This window comes from Echeneis naucrates, chromosome 11 (genome assembly GCF_900963305.1).
Source record: "Echeneis naucrates chromosome 11, fEcheNa1.1, whole genome shotgun sequence".
NCBI lineage: Eukaryota > Metazoa > Chordata > Actinopteri > Carangiformes > Echeneidae > Echeneis > Echeneis naucrates.
In genome coordinates, this window is record NC_042521.1 from 14,508,143 (window position 1) to 14,522,110 (window position 13,968).

Below are 13,968 nucleotides of genomic sequence, written 5' to 3' on the forward strand. Positions count from 1 at the left end.
TCATCTACAAACACAGATTTGTTTTCATTGTATCCAAGATTTCTTTTTTGTCAAATCAGCCATGGCAGCCCCACCACTGCTAGAAAAATGTAATGCAATAAAAACTAATTATCTGTGTCATCATTTCTCTCGAACAAACAAATAAATTTAGTTTTATTTCATTTGCTGTAATGGTGAATAAAGAGATATTTCTATACTACAAACTAAAACTGCAGCAGATGGGCTTATGTAATAAGCAAAGAAGACATAGGTTTTTTTAATTATACAACACATTAGCAACATATCTGATTAACAATGAAGCAGAATGGCTGCAGCTGTGCAGCATCAACAAAACACACAAAGTGAAGTTGAGTTACAGGATGTCTCTCGCTTCTCTCCCTAAGAGGAAGCAATCAGATCAGCTCAATACGAATGCTGAACTTCACTCTGTGGTTTATTATTGCGCTACACACAAAACTACAGGAGCCAGAAGCTGGATGTCAATACTCTGCATTCCGTTCCTTGTTTACACATTTCTAAATGTACTTTAAAATTTCAAGTCTACCACAATAAACAGTGTACTAGAAGAGACCGTAATTTGGATTTAAGAACAGTGGGCACTTTACTTCTCTGTCATGCCACTTTATATTTTTACTACATATGCACTTATCACCAAGAAACACTACACAAGCAGCTTTTGGTTCAAGGAGAAACTTGTGTTTAAATACATATAAACAGTAATTCAAACAAGCAGCCAAAGCAAGTGGAGTAGCCATGACATCAGGCACTGGATCTATTTCACTGCCTGCAGTCAGTGAACAGAGCTAGGGAGGGATTTGGTATAACCAAGTGCAGCCCACAGGCTTGCCAGCTTTCTCATGTCAAAGACCCACAAGTAGACAAACCTTTGTCAACTGGATAAGAATTTCAATAGCTGCATCTCAGAAAACCCAATTTCAAAATTCAATTATTGACACCAACTACACACATTATAATACAGTACAATGATTGAAGACATGAAAATAGATATCTAATAAGCCATCTTTACACTTGTCTGCATGTACAAAATGAAAACGTTGTTTTATATTCCCGCAAACCCTGAAATCTTTGTATGGACCTCTGGATCTCACAGTTTATGAGCCATTGTTGAGAAATCACTACAGGCCCGTGTTGGGACTTCAAGTCACAGTCCTTGCTGACAAATTAGCCTACTTAGCTAATGTTAGCCATCTGAACAAGCATCTGGACAGCAACAGAATCAGTAACTTGCTTATGAGTAAACCGGTGTCACTGACTTTTAGGAGTTAAACTAAATCCAAGAGAGCGCAATCGTGATATTTTTTTTTTTTTTTTTTTTTTGAAAGCAGCCTTTTGGCCTTGATAGCTATGTTACACGGCTAGCTTATCCTGCACAGTGCACACCCAGGTTATGTGTGCCACGCCATGTATTGTTTACATAGCTTGCACGCTCGTGCAATTTCTTTGACCGAGTTAACGGAACAGTGACGTTAAAAAGATAACACACACGACATATGAGTGTGTATGTAGCACGGCAAAGAGTTGTTGAGATGCACGCCAGCTTTGTCGTGTCACTGGCAAGCTAGTAACGCTAAACTAGCTAGCATTTGTTAGCAGACAGGATTCCCAAAATCTGATTCAGGATTCACTAGCTCACAGGCTAGCATGAGGATGCTAATGTTGGATGTAGTTAGTTAAGACACACATCCATTATCGGACAGCTCCGACCAGCTTCTTTGCTGGCTCCCACAAATACCCAATATTGGACCCGTTGGATTTAGACAAATAGGCATCACTAGTGTGCCTCTCTGCAACTGCATTGATCACAATGACATGATGACAAAACGGGGTTAGGATCCAATTGTTGTAGATGGCTGTAGGTATACAGAAAACACACACTTCGGGATCCCATGTTTTTCCTAGCTCCTGGTCTCAACAGACACTTCAAATTCCAGTTTTGACAACAGAAAGTGGTGTGATAGAGTTTAATCAACGAACAGGCAGAACTAATTTCGGAGAGGGGAGAGCTAACCAATTTCTGACACATCGCAGAGACGCGTCCGAACGTGGAACCACGATAATTAGCGCTCCAGCTAACGTTGCTTTGCTACACAGTCTGGATGGGCTAACTCGTGTAGTTAAGACAAATGCGCCGAGAAAAAGCAATTTTCACACATTCCCACAACTGTGCCAATTGCTGCTATGTGTGCCACACTTCGTTTATGACAGCCGTTATGCAATTAATTGTTAAAAGTCTCCATTAGCCCTTGAAGTCTGAGCCCCCAGATAGACTGTACGGACAGGAACAATGTCCCTCACGTAGCTGGACCGAAGGGAGTCCAACCTCTCCCACTCTTTTTAGGGCTTACCGGTCTTCAAAAACGGCGGTATGTCGCTAGCTTCCTTGGTCGTCTCCTCCGCTCCTTCTCCGGAGCTCATGGCTGCCTCAAGACGGACCTGGAGCTCAGTATCTCCCGAGTAAATCCCCCCAAAAATCGACAAAAAGATGGCACCAACAAATCACTCCGGTCCTGACAAAAGCGTCATGAAAGACACACGGACGGCTACGGCGACTCGTAACTGCTAGCAGTGCCATCTGCAGACCTCCATCTTGGGGTAACGTAATTGGAAACGATCAGCCGGGGGAACCGGGTTCCTCCTCGGAGTGGAGCCGAGGGGAGAGTCGCTGTAGCGCGGAGGAGGGGGACGGGAGGGGCCGGGTCGCCCCGTATGCTTTCGGAAATGAGCAGACCGTGGGTCATCAAGGCACGACGGCGGTCATTGTGTGTGAGAGAGAGGGATTGTGTTTCTGTGTGTGTCCGACTTACAGAGACACGGGGATAATAACAAGGAACATAAAAGCTGTCAGTTGTGATAACGAAGTGAATGACAAGCTTATAGGCCATGTGTAACTTGAGCTGGCTGCCTCTGCCACTCACACTGTCGGAAATAGACCAGGGTTTTTTTGTTGTTTGTTTGTTTTTTGTCTTTCTTTCTTTCTTTTTTTTTTTTTTTTTTGGGGGGGGGGGGGGTCTGAGAGACTGTGATTCACCCATTGTTAATTGTTTGTGTCGTGTTTCCATAAAAAAAAGTAGGTGGATGGGAGTTAGTCATACTCAAAGAGGAGTAGTGAGAGTGGTACCGACCACACCGAGGAGGTGAGCTGAGCTGGAGCACTGAGGCCATCTGCTGGTTCAGGGTGCTCGGTCCGCCTCCAGTTAAAAATCCAAACACAGCATACTGTACTGTGTCTTTGTTGATCAGGGACACTCTTCTGCAGCTTTTATTTACAGCTCTCGGTCTGCTCCAACACCTACCTTCCAGCTTTTCGTTAGTTTGAGACGGTCTTTGGTCTGCATTATTAGTGTTTTTATTCCCAATTTTATGTTTAATCACCTCTCTCTCCGCTTACTGTCAGAACACTTTGCTGATTGTGGTAAACACTTTTTCACAACAATTGTGATTATATTAATACTATGTTAGAGAAACCACCCTCCAGCTTAATTTAAAAGCTACCCAGCCTTCTGAAGGCTCAAATAGTCAATCCCTTTGGAGACCTGAAATCTTCAGTAAATTACATAAATAAACAAAACATGATGAATATATACTCTAATCAGCCCATGTAAATATGATGTGTAATAGAACACCAGAACTGTGAAATAATCATGAACAATATATTAAAAAAAAACTTTTCTCAAATATTCAAAACTTTAGCTTTAAAATAGCAGTCATCAAAGGACAGTTGAATGCTATCTCACTGATAAATGAACCCATTTCCTGCTACATTTCTGTATCCTATGTGTGTGTGTATAGTAGTATAGTATATATATATATATATATATATACAGTCAGGGCAGAGATGACTCATATATCTCTCTTGCTGCATTCAGACCAATCACAATAATGCTGCTGCTTCTTTGTGGATTATCCATTGATAATCCTCAATTTGCAGGCTGCATCTTACTAAGCAGCCTCATGGGCTTCAATTAATGGCAAGTAAACATTTCTGGAACAGTAAGTCTATTTAGCAATGACAGCCGCTCAAAATTTTCCAAATGATTTCCAGTTGGTGAAAATGTTGAAATTGATTAACTGTTGGGGAAACATACCCTTAGATAGTGGATAGATTTACTGATGCAGTGACATTATACTGTCATGTTACAGCTGGGTCTCAGTGTGGAAAATGACCTTTAGCAGTAATGTATTCATTACAGTTAGTAGAGGACTCCAGATCTATGCAGCTGTTAAGCTGAACTGGGTCAACACAGAAATGCTTATACGCAACTTAACATACATACAATATTGTTATTTATTATTTCTGAAAAAGGGTGAGTGGATGTTTCACAGCAACATTTAAAATTTAACCACACTCACTTGATAAATTTAGATAACAGATTTTAATCTGTTCATAAGAACCTGTTATCAATACAATAACAGATGTTTCAAAAGATTAGAAGTAGATCACACTGACGAATAGAGACTAATCGACAAAGACAATACAACAATTACTCACAAGAGAAGCCAACATATTGAGAATCTATACTGTCAAGAAAAAATGCCGGCAACCTTGTGAGGTTGATTGATATTATTAATGATAAGAAATGTCACATTAAATTTGTGACAAAGGGAGGCTTAAGTAACGAAACTTGTGTGAGAAGAGATTTTTCTCAATTCAAAATGATTGTAATTTCTCCTTCTTTTGATCACTAACCATGTATTTACTTCCATTCATCTGGTCAGAATTAGTAGGTTATTATTTACAGTTGGTTTTTGCTGGGGATCTCACAGTTCACATATACCACAGTTGATTGTCTTTATTTGTGCCATTACTGATATGCATGAACTCTCCTAGCCCAAAAACATGTTCCCATGTATTTACAGTTAGTGTTAATGTTGGCCTTTTTGTTGACATCATTTCTTTCCAAGGCTTATGCGACTCCCTGATTTGAAACTGTTATTTTTTCGGCTCAATTTTTATAAAGAAACCTCTTCCTCGGTATCAGGAAGGCACATTTGATAATTTCTTGCTTTGCTTCCTGTGTTTTGTTTGGCAAATGAAGTTTATCAACTACTTTTAAATCTGTCTTCTCAGCAACCTGATATATTACCTGGTATGCCCAGCAGGGGGAGGCTGATACTAGTTATGAACTGGCTTCCAACAAAGGGATATTTTTGCTGTGGAGTGGGAGGATGACAAGAATCTCTCCTCTCATCTTTCCTGTTTATATTTCACTGTCCCACCTAGATTTACCATCTCACAGTTGTTTGCCTGCAACGAATCAAGTTGCATTTTGCAGCTACGTCAGTCCACGCTCATATGACTTATGTCAAGAGGACTTTTTATGGCACTTAATGAATGCTATTTTATCAAATCAATGGCCAGAACCTGCTTTCTGTTAAGTCACATTTACTTTGACCATTGAAAATTGTTCCTGAGTTAATGCTTTTACAAGCATGACAATAGACATATGGATGTATATACAGATGGATGGAAGACCCAAAAACATGCTGAAAAGAAAGTAAAGAGATTCAATAGAATTTATCAATGGCATTTAGTCATAATTAGCACGTAAAGGTCACTGTGATTTTTGGCATTTTACCGTGTAAAAATGAATTTGTTAATCCTTGAGCCCAAATAGACCAAATTTGAAAAAACAAAGAAGAGGTAATTAAAATTAAAATTCTTCTGAGTTGTGAGATTTAATCAGATCTAACTGACAATTTGTGATAGCGATAAGCACAAAGGCCCTCAGGACGGATTTTATTAAAACGTTGTCTCACTCCAGTTGGTGCACAGATACACAAAGACATGTCCTATAACTGAAGCCGGCTCGTTTCATAGCAATACAAAAATAAAAGACGAAACGTTAAAGGCTATTTTTGGATGTAAAATAACCTAAACAACATCATTTTGTGCAGAAAATTCCCACCTACTGTTGGACCTCTTGTCACTCACAGTTGGAAGCTGATTGAGAGAAGATGCCAGTGCCTTTCCTGGACCTGTTGGTGTTTGTTGATTAAACATGTTATTTTTGCAATTACAACTGCAATTTTTGTTTGCTGATTTTTTTTATTTTTTTTTCTCAGATAAATGTTAATATTACTTTAAATTGACATTTAATAAGTCACATCTGTGGGGCAAATGGTTCGGTTGTCTAACAAGTGATTACATTTGTGTAAGTGGAGCTCTGTCTCTAACTCCAAATCCTGTGCTTCTCTGAATGACGTAAAACATGCACAAGATATATTTAATTCCATATTAATAAATTGTGTTGCAAAGCAGTGTAAAGATGAGTTCAAGGCTTAGTTACACTGCTTGTTCCTTTTCATAACTCAGGACCATTGAATGTCTAACCCTGTCCTTCAGGAGACTCTATTCCCCCTCCTGCCAAATAGCAATATATCCCTCTGAAATGTCAGCTGTAATTACTCCTCTGTGTTGAGACAACCTCTAAATGAAAAAAGCAGCTGGTGATCAGGCTCCACTCTCTTTTGCCTCTCTCTTTTTCCACCTATCAACATCACTGAGTTGTTGGCAGGAGCATCAGAATCTATGTTCCCCTATGCTCCTTCAGAGCTTTCTTTGTGGATGTGTCTGTTTGTGTTTGTTCGTGTGTGTGTGTGTGCCTGTTGTGGCTCACAGCACAGTGAGTGGTGTCCTCTTATTGGCCACCTCCTGCTGCTGGTCTGTCATAATTACCTGGAGGGAGTGAAAAATAACAGCAGATACACACACACTCATACGTCCATAATGCTGTCTCCCTATTTCATGTGAAACAGTTTGCATTTTATTTGTTGGTATAATGAACTCCTTTTAATCCATTCTATCTGTTTTGTTTGTTTGTTGTTTTTTTTTAATAAAAGGTCAAAGCAGTAGTTTTCATCATATATGTTCCAGAAATGTGTTTGCTATCAATCTGCTCACCCAACTCTGGGGAAAATATGAAACCAAAATTTCAAAATGTTGTAGCAGCTTTTTCTCCTTCCCCATCAGATTCAGTCTACCAACAGTAACCATTTATATCTCTATATACTGCAAGGGAGAGATTATGTCTTATCTGAAGCATCTGCAATTGGACTTTCTTGTCACCCATAAGTGAACGACAGTGTCCACACAGTGCTCGAGGCAAAGTCTGTCCACTGTTATAAATTCATTCTGCTGCCCAAATTACACAGCAGATGAAGTGAGAGGCTTTAAGTGAGGGTTGAAAGGACAAGTGTTATTAGCATAGAGGGAGACACTGGCTGCAACGACCAGGGATGTGCTATAACTTAATTTAGATAGTCTGCTGTTGATTCTTAGCAATCTTACTTCAGTAATTAAAGGTGGTAGATATTTGATTGCTATTTGTCTTTTAATATCGCTGAGTATTTAACCATGTGTAGAATTTAGGTAAATTCTTCAGCATGTAAATATGTTAATACATTATTTTAGCTGAAGTAGAAGTTGCTGTATTTGAATGTAGTGGAGCCCAGTAAAACGATTTAAACCAGTTTCTTCAACACATGGGAATGTAGGAATCATATTTGCCTACCCAAAGTTACCACAAGTTTAAAAGAAAAGTAAGCTATATCAATAATTCATGGTAAAAAGTTATGCAAATTGAAACAGTAAGTCTAATAATTTGCCCTGTGGCTCTCCTTATTATATTTCTGCTGCAGAATTAGCTCTGGGCCTCCACAAAGAGGGTGCAGGAGTAATGATGTCCCTCCAGGTTATACAGTAAAACGTGGCTTTCAGCAAAACTAGCTGAAATTTAATGATACAAAGCAGCAGAAAAACAAATCCACACAGATGTCCAGGGGCAAACAGAAGCCAAGGGGAAATGTTCTGTCTTGTCTGTTTCGCACAAAGCACCTAAGTGTGGAGCGTTTTGCCAATGCAAAACATGAACTTTATTTGAAGTCCCTCGGAAATTCACAAGGACGGGTAAAGAGAAAAGCCAGCGAAGGCAGCATGACCGCAGCGGGTCGGTATCCTAGCAACCACGGACGCTCTGTTTGGCCTCACTGACTGACCCCTCCTTTTATGACTGTAACACAACATTTACTCGGTCTTTTGTAGCCAATAAACATGGACGTATCACTCCAGGCACAAAGCAAACCACTTTCGACATTATCTGCCTTCAGTTACATCCCACCACGGCGAAAGGAACCCAAAGAAAGGACCTATTTTAACAGAGACTCAAAGGTAAACGTAGCAGAAACGCGCAAAAATAATCTCGCTGCCAATGTAGCTAACTAGCTTGCTTGTTACTTAAGTGATAATATTCACGACTCTATAACGATATCACAACGGAAATATCGAATATCCTTGATGTGTAGTGGATACGATATGGGGAAGGATAATATGACCCGTTCACCACTTTTTTCACTTAAAAGAAGACACATAAAAGGTCTGTAAGGAAATAATACGTTTAAACAAAGCTGAGACAGAAAATATAACACAATGCTTCTAAAAAAAATCTATCTGAATACCACTTATACTGTAGCATAATTCCCAGACCATAGTTTGTTTTGTTTGTGACTTGTGACTGTTACCCCCCTGCCCATAGTTGAGGAAAAGGGATATTATTATGTGTGAGGTTTTAAACACCAAACATTTATTCTTTCTCTGAATTCAGGCCCCAGAAGTGTCCATGTATGACCGAGTGCACCACCAGGCCGAGGGTTACGATGAGATACTGCACAGGGATGACCGAAAACACCACAAAGGAAGAGGGCTAAACATAAATGAGGAGGTAAAGACCGCACTTAGTTGACTGTTGTACTTCTCAGGAATATCCTGTGACTGCTTTGGCTTGCTGGTGGTGACCTCAAGTTTATTCAATCGTGAATCGGCACCATTATACCTGCCCAAGACTGTGGATTTACAGTAAAGGACCGTGCTGAGTCAACAACAATCCGCCTTTTGTGTGTGAAACAATCACAGGCAATGATCAAAAAATGTAGCCCTGTTAGGTAACCAGAGCCAACAGTATCCAGTAGGGATCAACAAACTTCGTTGCTGGGGAAACATAAAAATAAATGAGACAGGTTTCAACACATTGTATGTCTGAAAAATATACTCAATAAAATAAAATAAAATAAACAAATCATATAGTCTTAAAATGCGACCAGTACCCAATTGCTTTTTAATAGTTCAGCCTCAAGCAAAATGCTAAAGCAAGAGACAAGACATAGGGAACAGTGGATGTTAAAGGGTTTGAAACTGCACACTCCCTGGTTCTCCATTATTTAAATAAATGTTTTGTCTATAACATGTCAGAAATTTTGTCTTACAGGACAATGCAAAGCAAAATTAACAAAATAAGTAGATTAACTAATACATTGCATTTATTTTCCCCTTTTACAGTTTTGATTTCGCTGTACGTTGCCTTAGAGCACTGACCTTGTGCACACCGCACGTTCTAAGCACCGTCAGTCCACTGAGCTGATCATTCACCATCATCCCAGTTTCAGCATCCTACTTTTTTCAGAACAGAACCTACCAAGCTTTAGATGATAAAGTCAGTCTTTTTTTTCAATGTTTCATACAAGGAAACGTCAGTGTATTTCTCAAAGAGCATACAATTAAAGCCAATCTGTATGTAAGTCTTAACTTTTTCTTACCACGTGGCAGCTTATATATATCTCTAACTTCCATGACATTTGTTTGCAGCTCATTTTGAAGGTATTTGAGCTCTATAGAGTAATTATTCATGTTAAGAAAAGTAGCTCAGGGGGAGTTTCTAGGTCACAGAAAGCAGAGCAGGTGAACAAAGCAGCCACTTACACACTGCTGAGTTTGTAATTACTGAGATGAGTGGCTGGATGTCAGCTCCTGCTGAATTACAACATTTTTGTCCCTGTATTCACATTTCAATAAGAGTGAAACACATAATATTCATTGGATAACGGCCGTATGTTGCATTCATGTTCCAGTTTCCACTTAAGTTCATGAAGATTTAAACCCACTGCAGCAGGTACTCTCTGTACTGTCTGCAGTCAGAGGCTCTCAGTATTCAGTTCACTTTCTCCCAATATAAGATTAGAGTGTAGCTAATACTTTCATTTGCTGGAATTCTTTCCACTTCTCATAATATTGCATCCTATTGGCAGTGGAAGACAAATTTCACCTTTTAGACTGAGGGTTAGGGTTGACAGGAAGAAATTGGGTAGCAAAAATATTTTCTTCTACACTGGAAGAGTCTCTGTTTCAATGCAATAATAATATAAAGCCAATGAATTAACAAACCAGACACCGACCTCAGTGCCAAAATGGCAGTTTTAAAAGAACATGGCTTAAATGTGACATGGCCCTATCAAACCATCCTAATCCTGATTGAAAAAAACATTGGCAATCAGGCACAATCAAGTAAGACCTGAAAGATTGATATTTCTTTTTAAGTTGTGATTATGATGTATAGGAGCAAATTAAATAAATGGTGATTTTATTGATTATCTATGAAAATATGATAAAAGTGGAACATTTTGGTTACTAACTTGAGCCAGCTCATACTACTCTTGCCTCTAATGCTAATGCATTTTGAATTCTTTTATTGTACCCTCATTGTATTTATCTGTGATTCAACGTTTGTGCTAACTTCAGAGATGATGATTGTTAGAATGGATTGCCATGAACTTTTATAGACTGTCATGGTCCACAGTGAACAAATCCTAATAACATTTGTTCATGTGGCCTTTACTCTTAGGCTGTCAGCAGGTTGACGTGTAGTTTTGAATGTTATAATGGCTATTATAGTATGTTGTAAAACTATTGAGTGGATAGATACAAATTATCGGTACCATCATTCATGGCCCATGAATGAAATGAAAATGCTAATATATGAAGATAAATTGGTGAGTATTATCCCGAATATTAATATAATTACTATTACTTCCATCCTTTGGGTTAGAATCACCTTTACTTCTTCATGAAACCTGACTCTATAATTTGTCAAACTTTATCAGCCTCATTATTTGGATCATGAAAGACAGTGCAGTTACATTTTTTACTCAATGCTTGCTGCCTTGTTGTCCCTCTGGCTCTCTCCCAGGAGAAATCCCGAGCTGTGCCGGTGCTCTCCTCTTCAGAGTATGGCAATCGCCCTGTTCCAGTCCTCTATGAAACAGGCCGACAGCACGCACGTGTGGCTTGCATTAAAGCTGAATTTTTCATGAAAAATGGGATCATCTGGAATGTGGCACAAGGGTACGGCTCAGTGGCCCCCCTTTAAAAGTCTAAAATATCCCAGCATGATATCAGTGTCCTCTGTACAATCTTTGAATAATAAACAAATAAAGTGTTATAGCATGTAGATACCTGATGAGTGTATGCAGATATGTATAAAAAAATATCAAACCTTTCAATTATAATTTGAAGCACTGACATTTAAATATGAAATATGTCTGGAGAAAGAATACAGGGATAGCAACATTTTTTTACAATTCAGTAAAGACCATGATTAAAAGGGGAAAGACTTCCACTACAGCATTTTGATCTTTCATCTCTCCTCTGCATCATGTACTATTCTTTTTGTGTATTCCTGACCTCCCTGATTTGCAAGTTTCTCGATTCTGTTTCAGTGTAAATCCTGAACCCACGCAACAAGCCCCTTACATAATTTTTTTGAGCAAGAATATTTCTAATTTGTCCATGTACTCTTGCAGAAATAGATCTTTTGTTCTTAGAAAGGACATGTTTTACAGTCTGTTTGGTGCTACAAAATCAGTGTCTATTTTATATGACCTGATGTGCGAGATGGAAGTTCAAAGGTGAAAAGAGAGAAATTGCTGAGAAGAATGGAAATACTGTCATGTGACGCAATATTTGTTTCGGTTCATGAAAGAATGATTCCTAAACTCAAACATTTGTGAACGGTTTCTGTCTTTAAATGCTTCATACATTTCCCGTACAAATAATTTATGTTCATGTTATGTTTATCTTACAAGGAAAACTTACAAGCAAAAAGTTTGAATTCTGAAGTTTTCATACAAAGTATTAACACTGACAGTTGGTATTTGTAAAACATTATGTTCTGTATCTCTCATTTAAATATGAAGCCAAAGCTTCACCTGATTAGCTTAGCACAAAGACTGGAAACAGTTAGCCTGAGTCAGTATCATGACAATTGACCTCAGAGCAGTGCCTCTAAGTCTCACTAATGAACACGCTCTGTGCTGTTTATCCATGAGTCTTCTTTCTTCCTGATAAGTTCTTACTGAGCAGACTAATGTGAGAATTGTATCAGTCTGTTCATCTAACACGCCCACAGAATGTGAACAAATGGAGAATGTGAGTGAATCAAGTGCTTTTCCCAAAATATGGAAGTACAGCTTTTAAGATAATAATAATGTACTGTTAGAGATCATTTATGCATTGGAAGTAGAGCCACTGTAAAAATAGAGAGAGGCATTTCTGAAACTTTCTATGTCGTTTAATGTCTGAAATGAATAACCATTACCAGAACTTAATTTGTTTGTCTGTATTCATTTCAACTAATGATCTCAGCTCTATTGTGGCAACATGTGAAAATCTATACACAGTGTAATGGTGCTTGTGTGTTTAAAGCACTTATTAACAAAGACAGAAAGTGCTGCCGTTTATATACAAATGTTTAATGAATAACAAAAGGATGGCAATGAACATTTACACACATTGCTGTTGGTTTGGTTCCAGGTGGATTATTAAAAAAGAAACCTCTACTTTCCTCTTGAATCTCTTGCCTGAGTCCACCTACTCTTCAGTGGGACACAAACACAGCTCTACAGCTTTAAATACAATTCACAGGTTTTGGCAAACTACTCATCACACTGGCGATTTGTCCGCATCAACTGCTCTATATGATAATTAACTCTAAAATCCATTTGAAGTGAAATGGAGCAAAACTGGCTCACAGTGACAACAGGCAGATAAAAAAAAACTAAAACTAAACACAGCTTGGCAGGCAGCTCAGTTTGCTCAATTATAAGGCTCTGAAGCACTGCAACACTGGCAATTGGGTAATTAGCTCCACACCACTACTATTGTACAGAGGGATGACTGCGGTCCCTGAGAGCTGCTCTAATTTAACAAACCCCCTTCACTCAGTCACTCCTCTAACAGTTAGGAGACTGCTAAGAGCCAATTCCTCCTTACACTTGAGACACAAACACCCCCTGAAGTACAGGGTTGAAGAACCAGGATGGTGCTTGGCTCTGTTGTATCCCCTGGTGCTAAGTTCTTGTGGCACTGCTTACTGCTGGCAATGGGTCTGATGGGGGGGCATGACAATTCATTTCTACGGCCACATTGTGTGCTTGTACTTGTACTTGTGTGTGTGTGTGTGTGTGTGTGCGTGCGCACGTCTGTGATTGTTTTCTGGAGTCTGTTTGGACAGTGTGGCATGTTCAAGGCATGACAGTCCCTTGCGAGAGAGATCGGGTCATCTCCGTGTGAACAAAGTAGGTCCTCAGCTCTCCTTTGCCCTTCACATTGATGATGCCACGACATGAACACATGTACCCTAATGTTAACAAGATATAACTCGTCTCCTCTGTCACCTATACAGACAGGAAGACGTAGTTAGTTCACTTCCATGCAGTGAAACAAGCATGTGATTGGTAACACGTCGGTATCTCACCTGTATTTTTCCCAGTACCCCAGTGGTCTCCATCCTACTGGCCACATTTACGCTATTTCCCCAGATGTCATACTGAGGTTTTTGGGCCCCGATTACCCCTGCAATCACTGGGCCGTGGTTTATCCCTGAATGAATGAATGAATGAATAAATAAATAAATAAATAAATAAATAAAGTGAAGAGAGAAATAAGAGATTCATTCATTCATCTTCAACCGCTTATCCGTTCCCAGGTTGCAGTTGGTACTGGAGCCAATCCCAGCTCACTCTGGGTGAGGGTGGGGTACATCCTGCACAGGTCACCAGTCCATCACAGGGCCAACACACAGAGACAGACAAACAACCACTCACACTCAGACCTACAGACAC

At 39.3% G+C, this 13,968-nt stretch overlaps 3 protein-coding genes across 4 annotated transcripts in view; 1 reads left to right on the forward strand and 2 right to left on the reverse strand.

Moving 5' to 3' along the window:
* Positions 1–2,733, reverse strand: part of trioa (trio Rho guanine nucleotide exchange factor a) — a 68,508-nt gene extending 65,775 nt beyond the window's left edge. Inside the window, exon 1 of the mRNA XM_029514989.1 lies at positions 2,367–2,733. Coding sequence (XP_029370849.1) covers positions 2,367–2,436 — 70 coding nt within the window. The 5' untranslated portion in view covers positions 2,437–2,733. The remainder of the gene's footprint in view (positions 1–2,366) is intronic.
* Positions 2,734–8,071: 5,338 nt separating this feature from the next.
* Positions 8,072–11,216, forward strand: cfap90 (cilia and flagella associated protein 90). Its single transcript, XM_029514895.1, has 3 exons — positions 8,072–8,188; positions 8,622–8,738; positions 11,037–11,216. Exons 1-3 carry the CDS (start codon positions 8,072–8,074, stop codon positions 11,214–11,216), a joined length of 414 nt encoding a protein of 137 aa, XP_029370755.1.
* Positions 11,217–12,582: 1,366 nt separating this feature from the next.
* The window catches only part of adcy2b (adenylate cyclase 2b (brain)), a 44,850-nt gene continuing 43,464 nt past the window's right edge, over positions 12,583–13,968 (reverse strand). For both annotated transcript variants that reach the window (XM_029513932.1, XM_029513931.1), the window contains exons 24-25: positions 13,602–13,726; positions 12,583–13,521 (exon numbers count right to left, since the gene is read on the reverse strand). In XM_029513932.1, the coding sequence (XP_029369792.1) occupies positions 13,369–13,521; positions 13,602–13,726 (278 nt within the window). In that variant the 3' untranslated portion in view covers positions 12,583–13,368. The remainder of the gene's footprint in view (positions 13,522–13,601; positions 13,727–13,968) is intronic.

Coding starts and splice junctions, on each gene's coding strand:
- cfap90 (XM_029514895.1), top strand. CDS start 8,072: ATGGACGTATCACTCCAGGCACAAAGCAAACCACTTTCGACATTATCT. Junction 8,189..8,621: donor ATTTTAACAGAGACTCAAAG/GTAAACGTAGCA, acceptor CTCTGAATTCAG/GCCCCAGAAGTGTCCATGTA. Junction 8,739..11,036: donor GGCTAAACATAAATGAGGAG/GTAAAGACCGCA, acceptor GCTCTCTCCCAG/GAGAAATCCCGAGCTGTGCC.